Raw genomic sequence first — 25661 nt, 5'->3', positions numbered from 1 at the left:
TATCTCTCCCGCATCTAAACACGTGGTGACTCCCAAAGGCTGCACTGTGAGTTCAGTGACACTGGCTTGAATCTCACCATCCAAACCCCAAATCAGTGGCTGAAGACAGGTGATAAATAATTGGTCACTTAACAATAAAAATTACAGTCATTTTTTTTAAAAAATTATACTCCAATCTAATCCCCTTACCACAGAAATAAGTATCTTGATTATTCTACAGTGAAAAACAAATCAGAATTTTCCAAGACTATTTCCCTTGTGAAGACAAACTAATATCTAACTCTCTATAATTCTACACACCAAAGGGTAGGTCCCCCAGCAAAGGTGATGCTGAAAGATCAAAGTGCTCTGAAAGTGAGTGTTGTTAACCAGAGCTCAGTGTCAAAGGCTGCTGTAGAGTGGGTGGCAGTAGAATCTTAAAACTATCAGAATGTTGTTTCTTTAGAAATAGTGAAAAACTGAATGGAAATGATGACAATGGCAGATGCTTATTATAATATTTCAATAAAAATCACACATTGATATTTATATACTCCAAGCAGTACAAGACCCTAGCATCTTGGCTCTACCACTTACTATTTGCCTTTAAGCAAGTTACTTAAACCTCTCTAGGCCTTTGTTTCCTCATTTGGAAAATGGCATAATTAATATTAATAATACGTACTGCATAGGCATTTGTTACATGGATTAAACGATATTATCCATATAAAAATGCTTAGACAGAGTCTTGCACTTAGTAAACAATCCATGTCAAGAGTTGTTTTATTATCATCATTATTATAGAGTTTTCATTCTCAGCAATTTCCAAACTCCACAACTTCAAATGTAAGGTGCTATTGTCATAAATAATAATTTTCTTTCCTATAATATGATTAGGTTATATTTTCCCATTTATATTATAAATAAGCTCTGAAGTTAAATAAGCTTCAAAACAAATCACTGTTCACTACTTCCTTTGACCCTTACCACAACACAGACAGATGGGGAGAGATTATCCTCATCTTACAGATAAACTTCCGGTTTTAGCTGAGGTTTAGGGAGGTGAGTGACCTGCCCAAAGTCACTGAGCTAGTAACTAGCAATGGCTGGATTCAAGGGCGCCCTGGCTAACTTCTCATGCAGATCTCTTCCTGTCATTACAGACTTTGCCAAATACCAACTTCATGATATTTAATTAGTTTCAAGAGATAAACGTGACCCCATGTGGTTGGCAGAAAGAGCATGAACAGGAAGAGTGTACTGTGACCGCGACCCCCGTTGGGCAGAAACACACTACACGCAGGAGGAGCGAAGTGGGGTCCACGGTGGTGTTTCAATGACACCCTCATCAAACACTGGTGCCGCCACCTCCCACCAGGGCACAGGCACCCCACGAGACCACAGTGCGAGCCAAGTGTGCTGAAGTGACTGAAGCAGATTTCCCACCCCAATACCAGAAAGCACTCCTCCCTCCCTCACACACACGCACAAACACACACACACACACACACACACACACACACACACACACGCACACACACACACACACACAGCCTGCTTGCCTAGAGCTCTCTGTTTCTGACCTAGGGATAAACTGCCCTTTTTTTTTTCTTTGCCAGAGTGAGCCTTACCCTCCCCTGCTGCTTTGCCTTTGCTCGAGCTGTTCCTCCACAGGGAATAAACACTTTTCCTCCAAGCTCCAAATGGCAAATTCTACTTTCCCTTAAAAGCCTGGGTAAAAGCCATTTCCTCCATGAAATGCAACTCAAACACATTATCCCACCAGCCAAAATAATCTGTGCAACCCAAATCTTCTATTAATTTATTCAGACAGCCTTTTCTATCGTATTTCATAAGCTTTCTCCTCTCAGATGGACAAGCAAGTTAAGGCTCTGGTCTGAGTCTTTGGATCTCCTGAGCCGCGCGCAGGCACAGTGCCTGGCATACAGCTGCTGTGCAACGGTGACATCAATGAGCAAGTGATCGAAGCCTGGTCCTTCGATACGCGTCCGGCGCTTCACCTTTACAGCATAACACAACACGAGCCAATTGCTGTGGAGGGTCAACGTATTTATCCAAATCGTTTTTTAAAATGAAAAGAGAACTTGAACTCAAAAACTTTGTCAGATGAGAAATTAAAACTATTTTTAAATCTCTTTCAGATAAATTTCTCAATTCTCCATTTCATTCTACATGCATAAAAAAGGATTCAGAGGACAAAAGACTTAAATAAGTCCTTTAAAAAAAAATCTATGCTCAGAGAGTAAGAAGGATTCAATTGATAAAAATTCAAAAAAACCAAGAAGTTTTACAAAGAATTATCATCCCTGTTTAATCGTACTATAATACAACAGGCCACCCTCTACTCTTAGTCGATCTGACTATCTCTTGACTATTATTATTTGTGGTCTATCTGCAAAGAAAAGAAAAGGTATGTGAGCTGGAAATAGAAAGCCTTTTATCAGAACACAGTAGACTATCCAACATTGTATAAATCGCACTGGCAATGATCCAAAAAAAAAACATAAAAAACTGCTAATGACAAAACCGGAATGGAATTGGCACTCTGCAATACGCTTCTTTAATTCTGACATTGGAGCATGGGACGAACAGACTCTGAGTTAGCCTTTTTCAATCCTGCACTCCCCTCTCCCCTGGCCGTTTGGTGTCTGCTGCCTCGACCACACCAGTCTGGAACTCTGCAGCCAAGCACCCCTAGATCCACCTGAGCTCTTTACGCCATTTTTCTACAAGGAGTTGCCTGTCTATCCTCTGCCTCTATCGGTAATTGAGAGGTGGCTTTGGTCAATATGCATTCAGGGCACATCAAGTCCTACCCAGCCCAGCACTGTGCCACGGCCCGAGTAACTCTGGGGGTCGAAGTGGCACATGCAGAAGGAAATGGGATGATCTAGACAGCTCTGCTCCCTAGTCTGGCTGGAAAAGGGGCACATAGGATGGCTTCCCCATGTATGTCCTGAGGAACACTGCTAATGGGGATGATGCCACTAAAAAAATTGAGTTGTATGGTCCAATAAATTTGGAAAAGACTCTGAATCTTCTTCTGAGAGTTTCATAAAGCATACTGGCATATGAAGGGTGATGAAAAGTCCTCCAGTAAAAAATTCTATAATACTTGTTTAATTCAGCAAGTCCCACATTTATTTTACTATGAAACTTCTATCCAGTGACACCCTTTAATGTTGAAACTTAGTTTGGGAAATGCTTGAGACCACTCTATGATTAACAGCTATGTGGCTTTGAATCTAGCCACACGACAACTCTTGATTTCCCTGTCTAAGAATCATTGCTCAACAAAGGGCTAGTGGAAGAGTTAAACTAGAAATGGAGGGTTTAGATTTTCCAACAACCAAACCATAAAATAATCTGGAAATTTTACCTTAATATAGGAAAACATATATTTTTGAAGCCAAGATAGAGAAAAACATATTTTTAGGTCACAATTTCAATGGTCCGCAGCGGTATATTCTTTATAAAAATATTTATAATCCTGGACCCACAACCCAATTTTATACGTTTTTACATGTGCAAGATGAAGCGGGGAACAAAGTGATTACCCAAATATTTCAAATCTACTTCTCTTTCTACGGTGATATAATCTTGCCTGTTCATTTTCAGATAATTGAAGTTTACTGGGTTTGAATGTGGAATTGGAGAAAGTGGGAGCCTAAATCACCTGAAAAGTTACCATAATCCTACACGGTTTAAATACATTAAAATTTAATAAACTGAGCCTTTAGGAAGATATGGTCATTTAGCCATCTTTGATATCACTAAGAAAATACCTAGGACATTATATGATATACTGAAAATTCCCCCAATATCTGAGAATTAATGTTTCCACATTTCTAGGTATCCAGTTTACTATGAAAGAGGACTGGAGTACTAAGTACTACAGGTATGTGTATCAAATCTCATAAACATCGGTTTGCCCAGACATAAAACATCTAAAATAAAATTCATAAATTTCCTTTTTAACTTCACTCATCTCCAGTAATTCAATTAAAATCTGTTCACATTTATGAAGGGGAAATCCTGATACCATGGAACTGATCTATGATTCAGATTATCAATTTTTTTTGACTCAACACTTTAAGACCCATACCCATGCCAACCCATAATAACATCTATTCAGATTTAAGTTTGGATGTCATCGCTTATTTCATTTTTTTGATTGAGAATGATACAACATAAATATGCAAAATTCTTTCTTTCCAAAACACAGTAAATATGGCACATGGTAATACAATCTAAACCAAGGAGAACACATTCCAGGATTTCCTCTTCCTAAAACCTGGGGGGAATGGTAGCTGTTAATGAACTTGTTTAACACTCTGATGTTAGATTGAACTTTCTCTTCACCCATTCTATTTCATGGTCAAAATGGTCATGTTTTCAAGAAGCCCTGACGGCAGTGCCTTACCAGTGTAGATGCTGGCATTGGAAGCTGGGATACCAAACTGTGACTCGATGAACTTGGGAATGAAGGTAATGAAAGCAGTTACAATGGCACTCTCAGCTGTGTATGACAAACTCACAAAAAGGAATGTCATGTTGCTTAAGATCCTGACAGCTGCTCTTGGTAGGTCTACAAAATGACAAAAATGACAAATGAATGTTATAAACAATGGATGGAAAACAAAATAAAACTGAATTGTTTTTGAAATGAACTGGAAATAGCCATTCAGCAATATTTGCCACAAGAAAATAAAAACAGAAAGATCCGATGACGATTAGGAACCATCCCGTTTATTGAATAGATTTTGTTTTGGTTTGATTTTTTTAATTTCAACCAGGATAAGAAAATTAAGTAAAGTATCTAAAAACATACCTGTGCACAGATATCCTTACAAGCAGTACCCTACTGATGACTCCTATTTCAAAAACTGTTTAAATTCTTTGCATTTTTTCATTGACTAAAACAATGTTATTCTCTGTTAAGACCTCAAAGTATACTAAATGTGTAAAGTACCTGCAATACAGTCCTAAATTACAATTTTTACTTCACTCAGCTACCATTTCCCTGAGAAAAAGCATTCTGAGTTGACAGCTTCGTAGGCCTGCGTTACAGATGCCCACAGCAGAGGAATAGGTACATGATGTCGCACATCTGACCTTCCAGGCTCATTACAAAACAGGAAATAATCACAGCTAACAATGCTGAAAGGCCATCAGGTCAGGCACTCCAACACACTTCGAATGAGGCACAAAGAGTCGTGATCTCCAAAGGGAAAGGAGATCCCAGAGGCGGGGGCTTAGCATCTGCTGGGCTACCCCTCAAGGAAGGAAGAAAGAAAAGTCTCATCTTTGAACCTAGTCATTTATTTCACAGAACTTGCCATATATATGCTTCAAGATATATGTGCAAGTATTTTCATTGCAGCATTGTTTATCATAGCAAACATTTACAGAGAAAATTTAAATGTGCATCAATGGGAAACATTTAAATAAATAAATGTTTAAATAAATTATGGCACAGCCATAAAATGGAACATTATGCAGTAGTTAGAAATGAAATAGAGCTGTATGTACTGGCATAAAAGAACTCCAAGACATATTAAAGCAAGCTGCAAAAATACACATGCATGGGTGAGTAATCATATTTAAGTAAAAATAAAACAAACAATGTATTTATATATGGTCAAATGCATACTTCTCAATATATAACAGAAAACTATTAAGAATTTAAGTTTGTGAATGGGACTAAGATTGAGAAAAAGAGGAAAAAAGGAGATTCTTGTATATATACTTTTGTATTTTTTGCTTGTTTATAATGTGAATTAATATACATTCATATAATCTTTACGTATCTTCATGGAAAAGGTAAGCTGCACTATTTTTTTTGCTGCACTATTTTTGACAATATAGTCATCTCAGAAAACAGTTATCTCCTTATGCTCCAACACAATAAAGACATTTCATTAAAATTAACCAAAAACTTTTATTAAAGCTATAATTCGTAGCCTCCTATTCACCAGAATTTAAAACTTAGAATGTCAAGACTATTCACTATCGTCATTTCAAAATTTAAACCAAATTTAATTTTCAGTATCTTAATTTAACTTTTTAAGTTTAAATTAACATTTAAAAGAAAAATTAAGATGCATGATTTATTTTTTAACATGGATAAACACACCAGAGGAAAACATAATCAAAGTACTTCATAAAATTATCCTATATTCTCTTGTAAACACTGTAAATTAAAATGCCATACTTAAAATTTTTAAATTAGAAAGTTAAGATTATTTATCGACATTTAAGGATTCAAATTAAGCTTAACAGTATATTAAAAGCCAAATGCGTTGACTCTAAAACATCTGGAGAAAATATAAAATAAAATTTTAATATAATAAGATGACATATGTATCACATGAATATTTTAAGAGATACTAGTTAGATCAAACTAGTTTTTCCTCTGTACCCATTTGGTAGGATAAAATAGTCTTCTAATTCTAAGGTTAACTAAAAATATACATCATGGTTCTCTCTCTTATTAAAAAAAAAGTCTGCTGTTATTTAAGAAGAATTAGCAAAAGTTCAGACTTTCAACAACTCTGTTAGCTTTCTTCTTTCTTCCACCTTTATCCTTTCGCTTTATTGGGGCTGAGCTTTCGCTCTATGTGTCCTACAGGAATGGGGCGTAGAGGGCAGAGTATCCAGGGTTCTACGTTTGGTTAGTGGGGCTGGGTGCTTTTTTTACATGAAGGGGGACTTAGCAAAAAAATAAATACATTGAGAATAGTGAGAATCAGTTTTCTAACTGTCAAAGAAGAGACTTACAAATATGGAAAGGGGAACAGTTAGATATCAGATTGGTACTGGAGATATTTGTATAAATTCATGGTTTAGATAGATAGATTAGATGATGATAGACTTGAGTGTGCATGCATACACATGTGTATACACATATGTTCTAACTCTGTCTGCTAGCGGAGCTTAGAAATAATGACAGCCCAGTAGGAATAAGCCCACTTAGCACTCAATTCTTAGTTTCTAAAAGCCATTTTCCACTAAAAGGAACCAGAGCTCCTTGGGAAAATGTCTACCTTCAGAGCTGATGCAGAGAAAATACAAGATAAGCCTGGAAAATCTTGTTGAGCAAGAAAGCAAAGAAGTGCTCTTAGAATGATGAGGACATGTCAGAAGGACACAGAAGACAGCTTGAAGGATTCCCAATGGTCAATCTGGGAAAATTTGAGCTCGATGGATGCTAGAAACAGTAAGTAAAAATCTTAACAGGAATAAGATATGGTCCATCCTCATTATTCATGGATCCCCTATTTCCAAAGTTGTCTGTTCACTAAAATGTATTTGTAACCCCAAAATTAATACTCACAGAGCCTTCGCAATCATGCACAGACCAGCAAAAAATTTGAGCTGTTGGATACCCACATTCCCATCTCAGGTGAAACAAGGTGACACTCTGCCTTCTTATTTCTGCTCTCATATTATAAACGAGTGTCCTTGTCATAATACGTTGTCACATTTTTCAAAATTGTGTGCTTTTTGTTGGTGATCTCTTTGTTTAAAATGGCCCCGGGTGTAGTGCTGCGGTGCTGTCTAGCGTTCCTAAGTGCAAGAGGCTGTAATGTGCCTTATGGAGAAAACTACGTGTGCTAGGTAAGTTTCCTTCAGGCACGAGTTACAGCGCTCTTGGCCATGAGTTCGATATTAATGAATTAAAAATATATATTAAATAAAGGATCTTTAAACAAAAAGGCAATAAAAAAGGGTTATATATTGATTGGTTGACGACTATGATGTGACAGGAATGCAACCTTGTATCTCCCCTAGGAGCAATGATCAGTATCAGCTAATTCAGTGTTCACGGGGACTGTGTAGAACATAACTGCCACGAACAATGGGAATTGACTATGTTTACACAACCCCCAAATATTTCCTGACAAAGTACTTATAGATTACTTATTGATTTATAATTATATTATACTTATTAACTTTAGAGTGGAGAACCATGGAAATACAACCTTTTTTTTTTTTTGAGACAGAGTCTCACTCTGTTGCCCGGGCTAGAGTGCCGTGGCATCAGCCTAGCTCACAGCAACCTCAAACTCCTGGGCTCAAGCAATCCTCCTGCCTCAGCCTCCCGAGTAGCTGGGACTACAGGCATGTGCCACCATGCCTGGCTAATTTTTTTCTATCTATTTTTAATGTCCAGCTAAATTTCTTTCTATTTTTAGTAGAGACGGGGTCTCGAACTCCTGAGCTCAAACGATCCTCCCGCCTCAGCCTCCCAGAGTGCTGGGATTACAGGCGTGAGCCACCATGCCTGGCCAACAATCTTATCCCACTGATAAATGTTGCCCAAGGGGTCAGGAGGAGATAGGCGAAAACCTACCTATCGGGTACAATGAACACTATCTGGGTGATGGGCACACTTACAGCCCGACTCAAGCATTACAAAAGTGATCTATGTAACCAAAAACATTTATACCCCCGTAATATTTTGACATTAAAAAAAAAAATACAGGCTGGGTGCGGTGGCTCACGCCTGTAATCCTAGCACTCTGGGAGGCCGAGGCGGGCGGATTGTTTGAGCTCAGGATTTCGAGACCAGCCTGAGCAAGAGCGAGACCCCGTCTCTACTAAAAATAGAAAGAAATTGGTTGGACAACTAAAAATATATAGAAAAAATTAGCTGGGCATGGTGGCACATGCCTGTAGTCCCAGCTACTTGGGAGGCTGAGGCAGGAGGATTGTTTGAACCCAGGACTTTGAGGTTGCTGTGAGCTAGGCTGACGCCACGGCACTCTAGCCTGGGCAAAAAGAGTGAGACTCTATCTCAAAAAAAAAAAAATACAAAAAAAAAAATTAGCCTAACTGGTAATAAGGAAATTAACACTCCACACCTCTGTTGCCAGGCACTGAGCATAGCATCATTTCGGTGGTATACCTGTGAAGTGCACACATCAGGGGACATAATCAAACCCCAACTGAGGGACATTCTACAAAGTTAATGGCTTGTACTTTTTAAAAAGATCAAGCTCAGGAAAGACAAGGAAAGATGAGGAACTGATTCAGAGTGAAGTAAACTAAAAGACACAAAAACTAAATACATGTGATCCTGGATTGGATCTTGGACAGAATGGACATTATTGGGATAATTGGCAAAATCTGAATGGGGCCTACAGTTTAGATGGTGGCATCAGATCGATGTTAATTTCTCGATTTTGACAGCTGCCCTGTGGTCATGTAAGACAGTGTCCTTATACTTAGGGAAACATGCATTGAAGTATTAGGGGACAGTAGACTATCAGATCCTTAACTTTCCTACTAGTACTAGGGACTAGTAGGGAACAGGGGTGCAGGATACACTAGAGCTCTGTGTGCTATCTCTACAGCTTCTAGGTAAACTCAAAATTATTTCAAAAGCACAAAGTTTAAAAAATTGTTCGCAAAGAAGGTGTTAAACCCATAAGTTTACAACGAAACACCTAATTTTTACGCTGCAGAATATATTTTAGATCAGTTTCTTGGTGTCATTTAGAACTGCCATTATAAAATCAAAGATGCAGTAAAAAGCATAATGAAGGAGAGGTGATGAAATAACGATAGTGATTATCAGTTTTTGATCATTTAGTGCTAGTTTGTGAGATTTCTTTCTTATAAATTCAATTATAGGAGCAAACTGACACTAAAACCAAGAATTGCCTTGAACAGTAGTAAAGCAGAAATAAAATTCAACACAAAGCACCAAAATTCAAGACAATGTAATATAAGGTGGTCTATACGTGGAAATCACTTTTAGGAAAAGTGTTAATAGCATTGGCAGATCATTCGCCCCTTCCAGACGCTCATCGATGGCAGTACAGGTGGCCCTAACCATCCGCACACGTGGTCCAGGTGTTACATCGCACCCCAATCGCAACAGGGCTAAGCCGCGACAAATCTGATGCTCCCAGTGGCCTTAAAAACCTTTAGTCGACATTTCAGAAAATCTAAGATGTATGGCGTGACTGGATTCTTATGAAACTGATAAGGGCCCGTGTTTATGAGTGACTGAATCAGTCTCAGCTAGGACAAGAATAATTTACTCTCCAAACCTCACAGCTCACGACATGATATGAGGCAGTAGGCATTGACATATTCATAATTGCTTGACCACGAGCCAAACATGTTTCAGCACGTGGGAATGTTTTATACTCATTCATAAAGAAGTCTACAACTGAACGTAGCTACTAGACTAAGGTCTTTATTTGGAAGAACAAAGCTTTAAATGAGGGTCAATTTCCACGAGCCTGATAAGTAGTCATCTTTTCAAGTGGGCAGAGGGAGGAACTTACTAGGACTGTATTTCGTTTGATGAGAAATGTATCCCATTCTGGAGAGGGGTCTGTGAGCACTGCCACACTGAAGGCCCCTCTTCTGTGGCTTCTTGTACCGAAGCCACAGGGTTTTAACCACAGGACCCGACATCCCCTAAAAGAGCTGAGTGGACCAGGGAAGGAGGCTGGACTCAAGGGCGCCGCCTGCAGGCATCCCAGAGCCACAGAGGCCCGGAGCACCGTATCTGAGCAAAGACTGGCCAACCCCAGGCAATGGGTCTGCAGGGGCCTCTGCTCCCCTCTGGAGCTTTCTGCTAGAACCCCAATATCTCAGGTAGCTTGAACTGCTTCTGTCCTTTACAACCTGAAAGCACCTCCATCATGTCTTTTTGCTCTTCTCTTAGATTTCTAAAACAAACTTTTTAAAAAATGATATATTAATATTTGAAAAGATAGGCCAACAGGGGGACTGGGCGAGCGTAAGAGAAGGCCAGGAACTCCACTGGGCACGCCAGCCTGCAGAAGCGGGCTTCTGCCTGCCCTTCCACGCCAAAGTCCTGTGACTGCCCTGCCAGCAACTTCCTCCATGGCCGTGATCATCCTTAGCCCTGTACTGTTTACATATTCCTCTCCAGTCTCCTTGGCAAATGTCAAACTCATCCATCGAGTCTCGGAATCGGTGTCTGCTCCTGCAGGAAGCGTCCACAGCCCCTCCAGAAAAACTTGGGGGCTCCCTCTCTGTGTTCCCACATACTCGGTTCATATCCCTAAGTCATCAGTTCTCACGGAGCTGCACGTGTTTGCCTGTCCGTTGTTCTTAGGAGACTGCAGACGCTACGACTGCCGGGTCTTGGCGTAACTGTACGTCTTCACTCCCAGCTTTCACCTGGCCGATAGCAGGCACTCAAAAAATACGCTTGGAGTATATTTATTTATTAACATCTTTTATTATATCACTACAGTAATTTGTACTAAAACAACATCCATATACTTGTGAGAAAATGCAGTCCATTCCAAAGATGCGTAAGTTCCTCCGGGGAGTGAGTGAGGTATTAAAATGTAAGTAATAAGATAAAGGGTGGTCCACAGTAGTGGAATTACCAAAAACAGAAAAATACGAAGGACAGAAGAGATAATCCTTTTTAAAGTATGGTTCTTTAAAGCTAAGGAATCCTTCATGCATTTAGCTAAGATTATAAACTAAAAAGTCCATTAAGAAAAATTAAAATGTTAATAGAAGGAGCAAATATACATTTCATTTACCCAGCACATCTGGGAAAGAACAGGGATTCTTTGCCAGGCCTGTTACCATTTACGTGTTATCTCGTAAGCTGTAGATCCAACTCTAAAGGTTTGGCTTATCACAAGAAGACATAGGTACAATAAAATACAGATAATATGGAAATGAAACAAAGAAATAGATACAGAGAAAACACAAACAGAGCAGAACATCAAAACCAGGGAAAAGAATTAAATACAGCAATAAGATTTGTCCTGAGTTACACGGATTTGACTCTAAGTTCCCTGACCACCAAAGCGAAAAGTTACAGAGTCATCATTATCAGAAATGCAGAAGCAGTCTGATTTCTTCATGGAAAACAAAGCTTTTCCTATGTTCTAGAGCAATGATTCTCACAGCACGGCCCTGACCAGCAGCGTCAGTAGCACCTGGAACTTGTTAAAAATGCTGATTCTCAGGCCACACTCCAGACCTACTGAATCACAGACTTTGGACCGGGGCCCAGCAATCTGGGTTTTAGGAAGCCTTCATGGTGATGCTAATGAAGCGGAAGATTGGAAAATTCCACTAAAGTGGAATTCTTAGAAATTCCACTACCAGGCTTTTTTTCCTTGCGATCCTTACCTGGGCCCCTCCTCGCCTGCCCTGTGACCTTTCCCCTCATAAATCACCTGTAGCAGTTAGTGTACCAGGCTATAAAAGTAGCTTAGGGCTCTGCCTCACTAAAGTTAACCCTGTTGTAGCCGTGCCCCTCCTTCTTAAGCACAGTGTATAAAAGACTGCAATGCTCTTTGTCTGGTGCTCAGAATTTGGGGAGAGCAAATTTCCCTCTGAGCCTTGCCCGCCGGCACATAAAACCTGTATTGCCAAAATCTCTGTGTGTGTCTCTCAGTCTGTTCTTGGTCAGCCCTGCCATAACACTAATGTAGGCTAAGTTCAAGGACCCCTGTTCTAAAGAAATGGGATTTTATATAAAGGGCACCAAGCAATAATCCCATGGCAAATATGGGAAATTTAAGCAGTAGCTTCCAATAAAAGCTGCAAACATAAAGTTCGATTCGGCAAAGACAATATGCAAAAGGGCTAAGATAACAGGGACCAGATATGTAGCTTTTGGTGACCCCGCTTTACTGAGTCAGAAATGGACCCTCACACATGCATACACTACTTGTTCTAGAACACCTAGCAAACGGCCACATGCAATGGGTCTGGAAGTTCTTGAGCAACTCAAGTTCAGAATTTATTCTTTCTGCCTCTCCCCACTAGTTCCCTTCCGCATTATCTAAGGTTGAAATCCTAAAACCACCTTTTGGTACCCCCTCCCCATCATTCTCATATCAATTGTCATATCCTATAGAAATGACCTCTTTCTTCCCTCTTGTCATTCAGTAATTCATTCATCAGCTATTTACTGAGTACCTACTAGGTGGTATAAGCCCAGCAGGGAATGTGATGGACAAAAAAAAAAAAAATCTTGCCATGGTGAAGCTTATTTTCTCATCAGGGAGACAATAGATAAGATACATAAGAAAAATACATAGTAAGTTAGTAATGAATGTTAGGGAGAAAAATAAAGGCAGGAAGGAGGTAAGAAGCTTTGGAGGGGAGCACAGAGATTTTAAACAGGGTGGCTAAGGAAGGCCTAGCTGAAAAGGGGCCATTTGAGTAATACACCGAAGAAAGTGTGGTGCTCTGAAAGTGTTCCCAGCATGGCAAGTGCAAAGGCCCTGGGGTGAGGGCATGCCTGGCACATGTCTAGACCAACAATGAGACCAATGTGATTGATGCAGCATGAACAAATGAGACTGAAAGAAGCAGATGGGGTAAAGAGGTAACCAGAGGTTAGATCACATAGGTTGTAGGGGAGGGGACTTTTCTGAGAGGAGTTTTAACAGGGTCCCTCTGGCTGCTGAGTTGAAAGGAGGCTGAAAGGGAGCAAGGGTCAAAGCAGGAGGACCTGTTCAGCAGGCTGCTGTCCTTGCTTTCTCTACTAGCCAAAACCTCTTTCCTGGGCTCTGTCCCTAGCTTTTCACCCGGGTCCCCTCCCTCCAGTCTACTCCTTTCTCTCCAGAATCTACCTCTTGGAGTGCTGCCAAATCCTGCTCAAAACTCCCCTCTCCCCACTAGGGACTCCAGTGAAAGGCTGGCACTCCCACTTGCCACCGTCTTGCATATCTTACCTTCCCAACCTGTCTCCCCAGTTTCTGCCACACATATCCAACACACCAGCCACAAGGAAAACTTGTTCAGCATTTTCAAAGGCCTACCTTCTGCCTGGAATATGCCCACCAACCCACCTCCACCTACCGAAATTCGCCCAGTCTTTCAAAGTTCATCTCAAATCCCACCTCCTCCACGCAGCCTCCCCTGATCTCTCAACTAGACGTTCCCTCACCACCCTTGGAACCTCCACACCACTGTTATTCTCTTCTTATGGTCTTTAATATATTTCCATCTGTACTTGTCTTTTCACCCTCAGTGGACTCTAAGCTCTCTAAGGACAAACATGGCTCATTCATCTTTACCACTATCACAGCATGGAGCACAGCACCCTCTGTAAGACGGAATGCTCAGTGAATTTAGTGATGCCAACGTTATCCTCTAATGAACAAAGTTCTATAACTTTCCATGGCCTCTTTAAATCAGCTCATGCCCTCAGAGTAACTATTTTATGTAGTTAGGATTATAAATACATTGCATTCCAACACAGAAAAAACTCCAGCAGAGAAAAATGTTACATTTTATGCTAAATTAATAATACTAAGCAATTAAGCTTAAAAGATTAAAAATGGACACAAAAATAAAATTTTTCTTCTGGTTAACTGCCACCAAAAGTTTCGTAGATAGGAAGATGCCCAGTTAAATTTGGAAAGCTTTAAAATGCTAGACCCTCAAACCTCAAGAAAATTGATCCACTTAAATATTTTAAGTGTTTATTTTTATTGGTAAGATTCTGATGGAATCAATGCTAATCTCTTTGTGGAATATAATGCAGACATACTGACAATTCTACTTTCCCCTTTGTGGTGTTTTAAACAGCCCTATTCCTGCATAATTTATAAGAAGAATATGAAAACACTGAGTCAGATTTTCCCAATGTCTGTCATTAAAATGTGGAGACAGAGAATGGAAAGTACAGTATATTTTCTTCTATCATTCTGTGCAATAGAACTTCCCCAAAGGGCTCCATTCTGTATGGCCCAAATAGTTTTCTTTTTAAGGAAGTACAAGTTACCAACTTCTACCTCCTCTTTGAAGAAGCTAATATTGGTATTTGAGTTTCAAATATAAAATAAAGACCAAAAGAAGTCCTGCTCCCGAAAACAGAAAGGAAAAGAGGATCTGGGACTCAAAGTCAGACTTAACTCAGAATGAAAGCTTAGCAATCATTCTTTTTTTTTTTTTTTTTGAGACAGAGTCTTGCTTTGTTGCCTGGGCTAGAGTGCCATGGCGTCAGACTAGCTCACAGCAACCTCAAACTCCAGGGCTCAAGCAATCCTTCTGCCTCAGCCTCCCGAGTAGCTGGGACTACAGGCATGCGCCACCATGCCCGGCAAATCTTTTCTATATATATTCTTTTAGTTGTCCAGATAATTTCTTTCTATTTTTAGTAGAGACGGGGTCTCGCTCTTGCTCAGGCTGGTCTCGAACTCCTGAGCTCAAACGATCCGCCCGCCTCGGCCTCCCAGAGTGCTAGGATTACAGCCGTGAGCCACCACAGCTGGCTGCAACCATTCTTTAGTGTAAGACCTTCATAGTGATTCTAAGCTTTGTTAAAAAAAAAAAAAAAATACAAATCATATCATTAGCAGAATGATTCCCAGAGATTTAATTTGTCCTTTTGAAACATATTAGACAGTCACCTCCCTCAAATGGTATGTTACTCTGAAGGAAAGAAATCATGATACTCTAAAGGAAATCAATGTGTACAAGATAAATATGAATTAATTTTAAATATTCTCATTGAACAGTATTCTAATATCATCAATATCACTTGAATCATTTTTAGCAAAACATGTTCAATATAATCCAAATAAAACAGCATTTTTTTCCTAACAAGACAAAGTGCTTCTTAAAGTTCCAGTCTTGATACAATTAGAGAATCCAGTACAAGTGGAAGAAATAAAATGAATCAGCTCTGTGTGCCAATCAGGAGGTTTAACTACAGAAGTGGGATCAGTCATCACAACGTAGAGGGTGAAAAAGAAGAATTTATCAGAAATACTACCAAGAAAATCAGAATAGAAACAGAGTTTATAAACCAATTCCCATCACTGTTCAAAGACTCCTCTTATTTTTATTTTTAAAAGAAAAACTATCCTGAAAAACTATCCTGAATCAAACTGAAGGTAGAAAAAACAGAAAAACAATACCTAGCAGTACAAGAAGATAGCCAATAAAATAGTGTAAACATTCAATTTCCAAAAATGATTTTTAAGTCTTGTGATGGCTTTTTATCACTTTTGAATCTGCATGTCTAAGTGAGCGTCCCCCAGAAGCAGGCCCCAAGACAAAGATTCAAGTCCAGGTAATTTAATTGGGAGGCTCAAGGGACGCTGGGCGGGGAGAGGTTGGCTGCGATGCCCGGGAAGAGAGAACACAGGAACGCACCTCAGGTCGTCTTGCCAAGAGGCAGGGAGCTGGGGTGTTTATCAGTCATCTGGTTAAGACTTCTCTGGGGGACGGGCGGCTGGGGTGTTAATTCCTTGGTACTTGAAGACTGCCTCAAGCAGGAGCCAAGCGGTTTTCTCAGCCTACAAAGAAAACCTTCAGACACATGATGCCGGTCCTGGCAGTTGGTGGGCCTCCGCCATGAAACCGCTAAGGTCCAAGACTGTGGATGAGCGTTGATAGCACTGCCTACCCTGCATCCTCCAAAAGAACTTCGTTCCCATCAACAGTTGTATGCGCCGTTCGTATGTAATACCAATCTTCTCCCCCTTTTTCCTACTCTCCAATAGATATATATTTCACACTCATCTACCCAAGGCTATAAAATATACAATTTTATCTTACCTATGCCTGTATAGTCTCCATAAATTAAGATTCTAAGTCTATTCCTGTTTTACATTCTTTAACCTCAACTTCGTCTCAATTGAGTTGTAAAATAACAAAACAGAAAACAAACAAACAAAACACTCCTTTGCTAGTAGCCATAATGGTCTCTAATACATCCATGAAGAATGATGGGCTGGCCAACACGGGCAGAGTTCGGGCCATGCTTTCATCCACAGAATTCTTTATGTTATTAGCACATAAGAAGTCATTTTGGCAGTTCCACAAGTGCACACTGTCACAAAATAATGGGGAGGGAGGGGACCAAATCTAACACTTAACTGGGAAGAAACATTTTCAATGAAATGTCACTTCACTTGCTTTCACAAATACCTTAAAAATGGTCCAATCTAACTATTGTTATTCTTAGGCTGTAGGGACAAGTCTATAACATATTAGTAAGTTATTCTAGGCCTGAAAGGTTCCTCTTTGTCCTTACTGCATATATAGTCAAAATGAGATGATAATGTGCCTAAGTTAATCTTACCTAATACAACCTTGACTGATACAAGCACTTGATAAATATTATGTTTCATAATTTATACCAAAAAAAAAAAAATTCAGAGAATTCAAGAAATAAAGCTGAAACTTTATAATGGGAGTGTAACAGTATAGGTTTCTGGAATTAAAAGGACTTATTGCCATTCAACAGATATACTCAATACTGAACAAATACTGTCTGGTGAAGATCAATTCAAATTGTTTAAGTTTCAGATTGCCTTACCGTAATAGTTTTAATATGATCATTATGTTTAAGAGAAATAAAAATCAAAAAATAGATGAATACATCACTGAAACTTTCTGGATGTGTTTACATTAGGTTTGGAGGCCCATATCCTGGCCACCCTTCTCTATGGCCGCATGCAAGCATTTGACAGAGCTACTGTTGAATGACATCCCTTTCTAGTGGTAGGTTTTATACTTGGGTGCACACCAGGCCGCACAACCAAAGCCACTGTTCCCCGGAAACAAACCATCTGTTACACAATTCAGTAAGTATTTTAAAAATCAGACATCTCTAATTACAGTAAATGATATATACAAACATCTATAACTTTATGATCTAAATCAGTGCTTCTCAAACTATCTGTGAGGAAGGACCATTTTTAAAAAATTATTATTTCCAGTCTGTCGTCAACTGATACTTTGACAAAATATGTGAATGATGAATTATCAGAAAATTAATTTTTTAAACACACAAAATATAAGCCCAACTTTTTTTATTATTAGATTCAACAGACATAAAATTACTCTGTCAAATTTCTAAAAAAGTTTTGCCACACTTTCTCTCAATCTCAGTACTTCCCTAGCGCAGGACAGGCACAGACAGTCGGAGGACAGCTCTGGTCTGGGACCACACTTTGAGTAGCACTGATCTAAAGCATCATGCACGTATTTATTCAAGAGATATACTTTACCTCTGACATCCTTTCCAAATCCCATAGAAGAAACTTTTTTGTCCACTTGTTCACTATTGTTTGACTTCTCCTTCAGAACGTCGTCATCGCTAACAGCATCAACAGAAAATTTTTTCTTTTTTTTTTTCTTGTGTCGAGGTGGAAGCTTTTTTGGAAAAGTAAACATTGGGAATATCACAAGAAACATTGCAATGGCACAAAGGAGGAATCCACTCCACCTAAAAAATCGGGAAATGTGAATAGCATTTATGGCTTTTGTTTTGTGAGTGAGAACAAATTAGCAAAGTAGACGTTTGTGGGTCTAAAATTCTCCGGAGAAAATTTTTTCCCTTCATCAACTGTAAAGCAGTAGGAAGTTGTACAAACTAAGAAAATCAAGGGATTCTCCCTTTCTGTGGTATGAGAAATCTACCCAATAATTATACTAGTATCATAATAAATATTATAATCAGCAACCTGATTAGAATTCCAAGCGTTTTCAAGCACCTGTGGGTTAGTTCTGCTAACATTGTTACCCTCCTACAATGCACATTTTATAATAAATCCCCAAATGGTAAATTTAATAGAAAACTAATATAGGCTGTCCAGAATGCTTTGTGGACCCATATAGACACTGTTTTCTTAGACTAAAAGTGTTAATATCTCATGTGAAATATATATATATATATTTTTTTTTTTTTTTTTTTTTTTTTGAGACAGAGTCTTGCTTTGTTGCCTGGGCTAGAGTGCCGTGGCGTCAGACTAGCTCACAGCAACCTCAAACTCCTGGGCTCAAGCAATCCTCCTGCCTCAGCCTCCTGAGTAGCTGGGGCTACAGGCATGCGCCACCATGCCCGGCTAATTTTTTCTATATATTTTTAGTTGTCCAGCTAATTTCTTTCTATTTTTAGTAGAGACGGGGTCTCGCTCTTGCTCAGGCTGGTCTCGAACTCTTGAACTCAAACGATCCACCGGCCTCGGCCTCCCAGAGTGCTAGGATTACAGGCGTGAGCCACCGCGCACGGCCGAAATATATTTTAGATTGTTGATGGTATTCAAATGTTTTGCTGCAAATACTTAAGAATGTATTGAACCCCCCCACCTTAGCCAGCCCTCATCATACCTCACCAAGTTCTGAGGGGAACCCAAGACATTGAGAGGTCCTTGCCTTCAAGAACTTAAACCTATTTGTAAGCAAGCCAAAAATATAAGAAATAATCTCCAAGAAGTGAAAGAATGCATACAACTAAATGTTAAGATTATGTGGTGTGGGTTATGAACGCTACCAAAACCTAGAGAGGGCAAATTAATGTGTGTCAGAAAGCTTCCTGAGACACAGACTTCGAGCTATGTAAACTGGAGATTCTGTCTTTAAATTCACCTGAGGTTGCCATTCTGCAGAGAACTAGGAAGCAAATACAGAGAGTAGGACTCAAATTCCAGTGTTGTATTAGAGCCACGTGTGAAGGTCTTGGGCTTCTTGCCTGCATGAATCCCCCATGGGGCAATTTTTCAGTCTCCTCTCAACCTTGCCTAAGCAAGCAGAGGTCCCTGGTCCTACCTGACAGGGTAGCCACAACTCCAAAACTCTGCCCTTAAAGCTTCCAAGTTCATACTCAATATGTTCCCATCAGTTGTAACCAGAATGCAAGCAGCATTCTAGGCATTAATGTTGAATTCAATCTAGTATGAATACAGATCAACTGCAAAGTGAAAATTCATTTTTAAAAAAGAATGTTTCTATTAAAGTGCTGTTATCAGCTGCTAAAGGTCACAGTTGAGAGAATGATTCCTACAACCAGTCATTAATAAATCGTGTGCTACTTTCAAAGATATTTAAAGTCATATCAAATAATTTTAAGGTAATCAAAATTAGGCTTTATTTTGAGAAGATTGCTCAGGGCAGACTTCCAGCAATCTCAATTATTCAGAATATAATCACCAGCCCACTCCTGCCTGACACAGATTAGGTACTCAAAAAATTTGCTGAATACCTGCACTCGAATGTTTATAGCAGCACAATTCACAATCGCAAAGATGTGGAAACAACCCAAGTGTCCATCAATACATGAGTGGATTAATAAAATGTGGTATATGTATACCACGAGTACTATTCAGCTTTAAGAAACAATGGTGATATAGCACCTCTTGTATACTCCTGGATAGAGCTGGAACGCATTCTACTACGTGAAGTATCCCAAGAATGGAAAAACAAGCACCACATGTACTCACCATCAAATGGGTATTAACTGATCAACACATAAGTGCACATATAAGAATAACATTTATTGGATGTTGGGCAGGGGGGAGGGGGGTGGAGGGAATGGGTATTTGCATACACAAAGAGTGCAATGCGTACCACCCGTAGGATGGACATATTTGAAACTCGGACTTGGGGGTGAGGGGCAAGGGCAACATATGTAACCTAAACATCTGTACCCCCATAATATGCTGAAATTAAAAAAAAAATTTGCTGAATAAATAAATTGAAAGAGATAGGTTTTAAAAAAAAAAGGCATCTGTCTGCAGTGAACATAGCTATTACAATGTCTGGCCCCTTTAGTGCTTGGCTGCAGATTTACTTCTCTGAAATCTCCCTCCACAAACTCTACATTCAAGGCCCCTGAACGCCTTCAATTACCTAGGCCTCCCAGGCTCTCTCCAGAAGAAAGCAGGCAGTATAGTGTTGGGGGCGGTTCATGAGCTGCGGTTTCAGATAGACCTGGGTTTGTATCCTGTATTTACCACTGGCTAACTATGAGATCCTGGTGAAATTATTTCGCTTTTCCAAATCGTCCTACTCATATGAAAAGGGGGGTAATAATAAGTGTGTTGAAAGGTCATTCAGAATTTAATAAGACAATGTTATAATGGACCTAATAAAATGTCTACCCCCAAATCAGCAATCAGTTCATGGTAGCTAGTTGTGTTTGGTTGGTTTGGTTTTTAGGTAGATCTGCATTCAGCCTCCCATGGCCACTCCTCCCCCAGCTGTTGACTTAAAATTGTATGCGAATGTTAAAGATACACTCATAATAGCCCCCAAAGTGAGACTACATAACAGAAGAAGGAGAAGAATTATAGTAAATACACAAAAATAATATTAACACAAAAATAATATAAAAGTGTAGGGTCATTTCCAAGCAGAGCGAAGCAGCCCACATTCTTCAAAAGCCTCCAGTAACATCGGTGTAACACATGATAAATTGATGGTGCTAAAAAGGATCCTGAGGAAAGCTGAGTAAGACAACAAAGTGCGCATTATATGTTGGAAAAAGACACATCAATAGTAGCCGAACTTGAAAAAGCAGGGTACCCAAATCTCCTTCATGAACCATTACTCACAGACCATTCACCAAGGGGGCCAGTTAAGTGACGGACTAAGAGCTCCACCCTGGAGCCAGTTTCCTATCCCAGCTCTCACTGACCCGGAGGCTTTGGGCAAGTTATTCAACTCCCTGAGCATCGACTTCCTCATCTGCAAAATGGGCTTAATATTAGCAACTACATGGTTGTTACAAGGCTTAAATGAGAATGTTTGTAAAGCTTAGTATAATGCTGGACACGTGGTAAGCACCCAATAAATATCAGCATTATTTCTTCCTTCCTTCCTTCTCTCTTTCAGCAAATATTTACTGAAAATCTATCATTGTTGCTAGACATTGTATGAAATACGGTAACAAATAACTATGTCTTTCTTCAAAGTAGAAATCTGTTACAAACAGGATGACTTAATATGTTTAAATAGACCCTTATTATATATGTCTATATTGACAATCTTCGTCATTTATAGAACTAACATGGAGCCATTAAAATGGATAAAATTACTTCAACACTGATTATATTCAAAGGACTGAATAGCTAACACATACTGTGTAACAGGAATTCTATACATAGAGCTCTGCATATATAAACTTACTCATTTCTCACAACAACCCTATGAAATAGGTATTGTAACTATCTGCTTTTATGGATTTAAAAGAAAAAAAAAAACAGAGGCACAGAATAACTTCCCCAAGGTCGTAAAGACCAGGCGTGGTGGCTGACGCCTGTAATCCTAGCAGTCTGGGGGGCCGAGGCGGGTAGATTGCTCAAGGTCAGGAGTTCTAGACCAGCCTGAGCAAGAGTGAGACCCCGTCTCTACCAAAAAATAGAAATTATCTGGACAACTAAAAATATATATAGAAAAAATCAGCCGGACATGGTGGTGCATGCCTGTAGTCCCAGCTACTCGGGAGGCTGAGGCAGAAGGATCCCTTGAGCCCAGGAGTTCGAGGTTGCTGTGAGCTAGGCTGACGCCACGGCACTCACTCTAGCCAGGGCAACAAAGCGAGACTCTGTCTCAAAAAAAAAAAAAAAAAAAAGACAGCGTAAAGCATTTGTAAGACTGAAGTTCCTGCCCTCCTTCCTTCTCCCTGCCCCTGGGTTGGTTATCTTTCTTCAGATGTTCACTTACCACCATGTTCTTCTTGTGGACATCTGTATATAACACAGGACATACATTGGATGTTCACAAATATACAGGGTGTCCCAAAAGTCACCATACATGGGGAAAATGGGAAATTGTAGCCAAATGTACATTTATTTACAAAACATTCATTACAAAGTTTTACAAAACTTTTCCTTTGTATGGAGAGTTTGGGGACACCCTGTATTTTAATAATCTAGTTTTCTGACAATGAAAAAAAAACCCTTCACTCTGATTTATTTCAGAACTGGAAAGAAAACAGCTGAGACCAAAAATTTCATTATGAGTCAAGAACTTAAAACTCTTGTGTTATTCCCCTAACGCTGACAGGGGAACTCCTTTTTGCATGACTTGAAAATTCAACCCAGCTTAGTACTTCTAGCTTCAAAGAGCATTATATACGAAAATAAGAAGTGTCATATAACAATTAATATTGTTAACTGCCTTGAAAATAGTGTTAAACAGTATTCCCACCAGCCTCGGAGTTACGAGGTTATTTTCCTATAATGAAAGAGAGAACAAAGTACTCAAAGAAACTCTTTAGAAAGTAATTACTTGACACATATAATTGCTAATACTGAAATAGGCCCTTTGTTATAAGACGAAAATTTCTTATCAGTGTGTACCTATTTCCAATCCATGTGCAATGAATTCAGGACACCAATATTTTCAGCTAGTGCTTGCAATCGTGAAGAAATAACTTATGTTCAAGCTGAGGGCTGCAGAAAACTCAAACACAGCCCAGATTATGTGGATAAATAACGTGATATCCAAAGTTGAAGTTCTCATTCTGAGTCCTAAGCATTAGGACAATTAAGGCCTACCAAGTGAGAAAGCAGCTAAACCTCTAGCTGGCACATGTGGGGAAACAAAATGTAATTTTAGCATGAAGAAAGACTCCGTGAGAGCAGGACAACGGAATGGCAGCGCTAGAGTTCTGGGCAGGGGGGGTTGTTAAGCAGAAATACAAATATATTATAACAAGAAAGTGGGCACAACGTATTTTTTAAAAGGCACAGAAAAGATAATGAAAGGTATGACTAAAGTAAACAGGGAAGTCCCCACACAGCCAGAGTAGGCCATGTCCTTCAGGCTACTGTGAAGGACGCACCCCAATCCTGGAGAATGGAGGTGGAGCCACTGCCAACAAACTCCTGTATTAGTTTCCTATCGCTGCTATAACAAGTTACTGCACACTCAGTGGCTTTAAACAACACACATTGATCGATGCTATAGTTCTGGAAGTCAGAAGAGGAAAATGGGCTGGAAGGGCTACCCTCCTTCTAGGGGCTCTAGAGAAGACCCCATCTCCTTGCTTTTCCAGGGGCTAGTCCTCCTGCAGGCTTTGGCTCGCAGCCCCTTCCTCCACCTTCAAAGCATGTCACTGCAACCTCTGCCGTAGTCATCATATCCCCTTCTCTGGCTGGCCCTCCTGCCTCCCTCTTCCCTTTGACACTGGGCCCGCCCAGGTCATCTAAATACCAACTCCCTTAACTTAATCATACCTGCAAAGTCCCTTTTTCCATGTAAGGTACCATATTTATAGGTTCTGGGGATTAGGACATAGCTATCTTTGGCAAGGGGATACTATTCTGCCTACCACCCTCCCCCAGGTGTCTTTCAGCTGTTTTTCATCTCCATATTAGGGAAATTTTATTATAACTACAAGAGTGCTATGATTCTAGCTATCATTAAGTAAAATGAAAAAATTAGAAAACAATTCTTACCAGTTTCCAATGAAACGAGGGTCATTCTGGTCAAGGTGAACAGGATTTCTCGGATCAACATAAAAACCAATAAGAAGTCCACCTAATAAATATCCCACTGCAGGGCCAAGTGCTCCCATGACATACATGATGGCTGAGAAGACAGAAGGGGAAATGTGAAATACAGCAACATTTCATCGAAGAGTTAGGTTTCTCTAATTTCACTGTCATACCATAGATATGACTAAATCCTGTTAACTTCTAAAAATGGGGACCTTCAGAGATTTGTGTCTTTGTTGACATCTGGGTTTCAAACATTGCCCTTTACTGAACTGTTATCTGTTGTCCTCTTAGAGCACCAGAATTATCTGGAGAGATTTTTAGTTGCTTTTATTTTGTTTTTTAATGTAAGTATTCAGGCTTCACCCCCAGAACCACTACATTCAAATTTCTAAAAGTAGAGACCCAAGCTAGTTAATGAGGCAGTCACTGAATATCCAAGAGAAAGTAGGAAGGAAAAAAGTCTCAAGATAAAAAAAAAGAAAAAAGTAGATGCCACTTGTCATAGCTGGAAGATTCTAGCAGGATGAGGGAATTCAAAACCAGATTTTGCCATGAGGCTGGAGGCTGGATGCAGCTGAATTTGCAAAGCTGCTTAAGTGCCCTCAAATTGCTAATATTTTTTAAACCATCACTTTAGAATCAAATAAGCTCTTACAAAACATTTGGTTTATCGTTAATTGAGGAATCTTATTTTAAGATGAATAAATCTTCTTTGAGTCAGAAGGCCCAAATGGAAAACACCAACCACAGATGGACCAGAAAATAATTTTTTAAAGCACGTGTCCAAGGTGGGGGGAAGGGGGGTGAGTATGTCTCACTGTCAGCGGATCAGAAAGGTTGTCATCGTGCCCCCAAAACTTTGCCATCAAAATGGGCTTATAGGAAACAGCAACAAATTCATTAGCATTCCTTTAATTTTTTTCTGTGTTCCTATTTTCACATCTGTAATTGACATAGTTTGGATATTTGTCCCCTCCAAATCCCATGTTGAAATTTGATCCCCAGTGTTGGAGGTGGGGCCTAGTGGAAGGTATATTGGTTATGGGGGGGGGTCCCTCATGAATGACCTGGTGGTTGGTCCTACTGGTAATGAGTGAGTTCTCACTCTATTAGTTCCTAAGAGAGCTGATTGCTAAAAAGAGCCTGACACCTCCCCTCTCTCTCTTCCTTCTTCTCTCGCCATGTGATGCCTGCTCCCCTTCCCTTTCCACCATGAGTGGAACCTTCCTAAGCCACTCAAGAGAAGCAGATGCTGACCCTATGCCTCTTGTACAGCCTGCAGAACTGTGAGCCAAATAAATGTCTTTTCTTTATAAATTATCCAGCCTCAGGTATTCCTTTATAGCAACACAAATGGACTAAGACAGTAATTTAAAATTCTAAAATGAATAATATTTTGCCAATTTAAAAAAATTTTTTTTTTTTTTTTTTGAGACACAGTCTCACTGT

General features: G+C 39.7%; 1 protein-coding gene across 2 annotated transcripts in view; it reads right to left on the bottom strand.

Annotated features, from left to right (window-relative positions):
• Window positions 1-25661, bottom strand: part of SLCO5A1 (solute carrier organic anion transporter family, member 5A1) — a 139352-nt gene that overhangs the window by 51313 nt on the left and 62378 nt on the right. For both annotated transcript variants that reach the window (XM_012663139.1, XM_012663140.1), the window contains 3 exons: window positions 24171-24303; window positions 17997-18214; window positions 4424-4588 (listed from right to left, as the gene is read on the bottom strand). In XM_012663139.1, coding sequence (XP_012518593.1) covers window positions 4424-4588; window positions 17997-18214; window positions 24171-24303 — 516 coding nt within the window. The remainder of the gene's footprint in view (window positions 1-4423; window positions 4589-17996; window positions 18215-24170; window positions 24304-25661) is intronic.

The sequence above is a fragment of the Propithecus coquereli genome, unplaced genomic scaffold, assembly GCF_000956105.1.
Source record: "Propithecus coquereli isolate 6110/MARCELLA unplaced genomic scaffold, Pcoq_1.0 Scaffold8, whole genome shotgun sequence".
Taxonomy (NCBI): Eukaryota; Metazoa; Chordata; class Mammalia; order Primates; family Indriidae; genus Propithecus; species Propithecus coquereli.
This window is presented reverse-complemented; position numbering and strand designations above follow the sequence as displayed.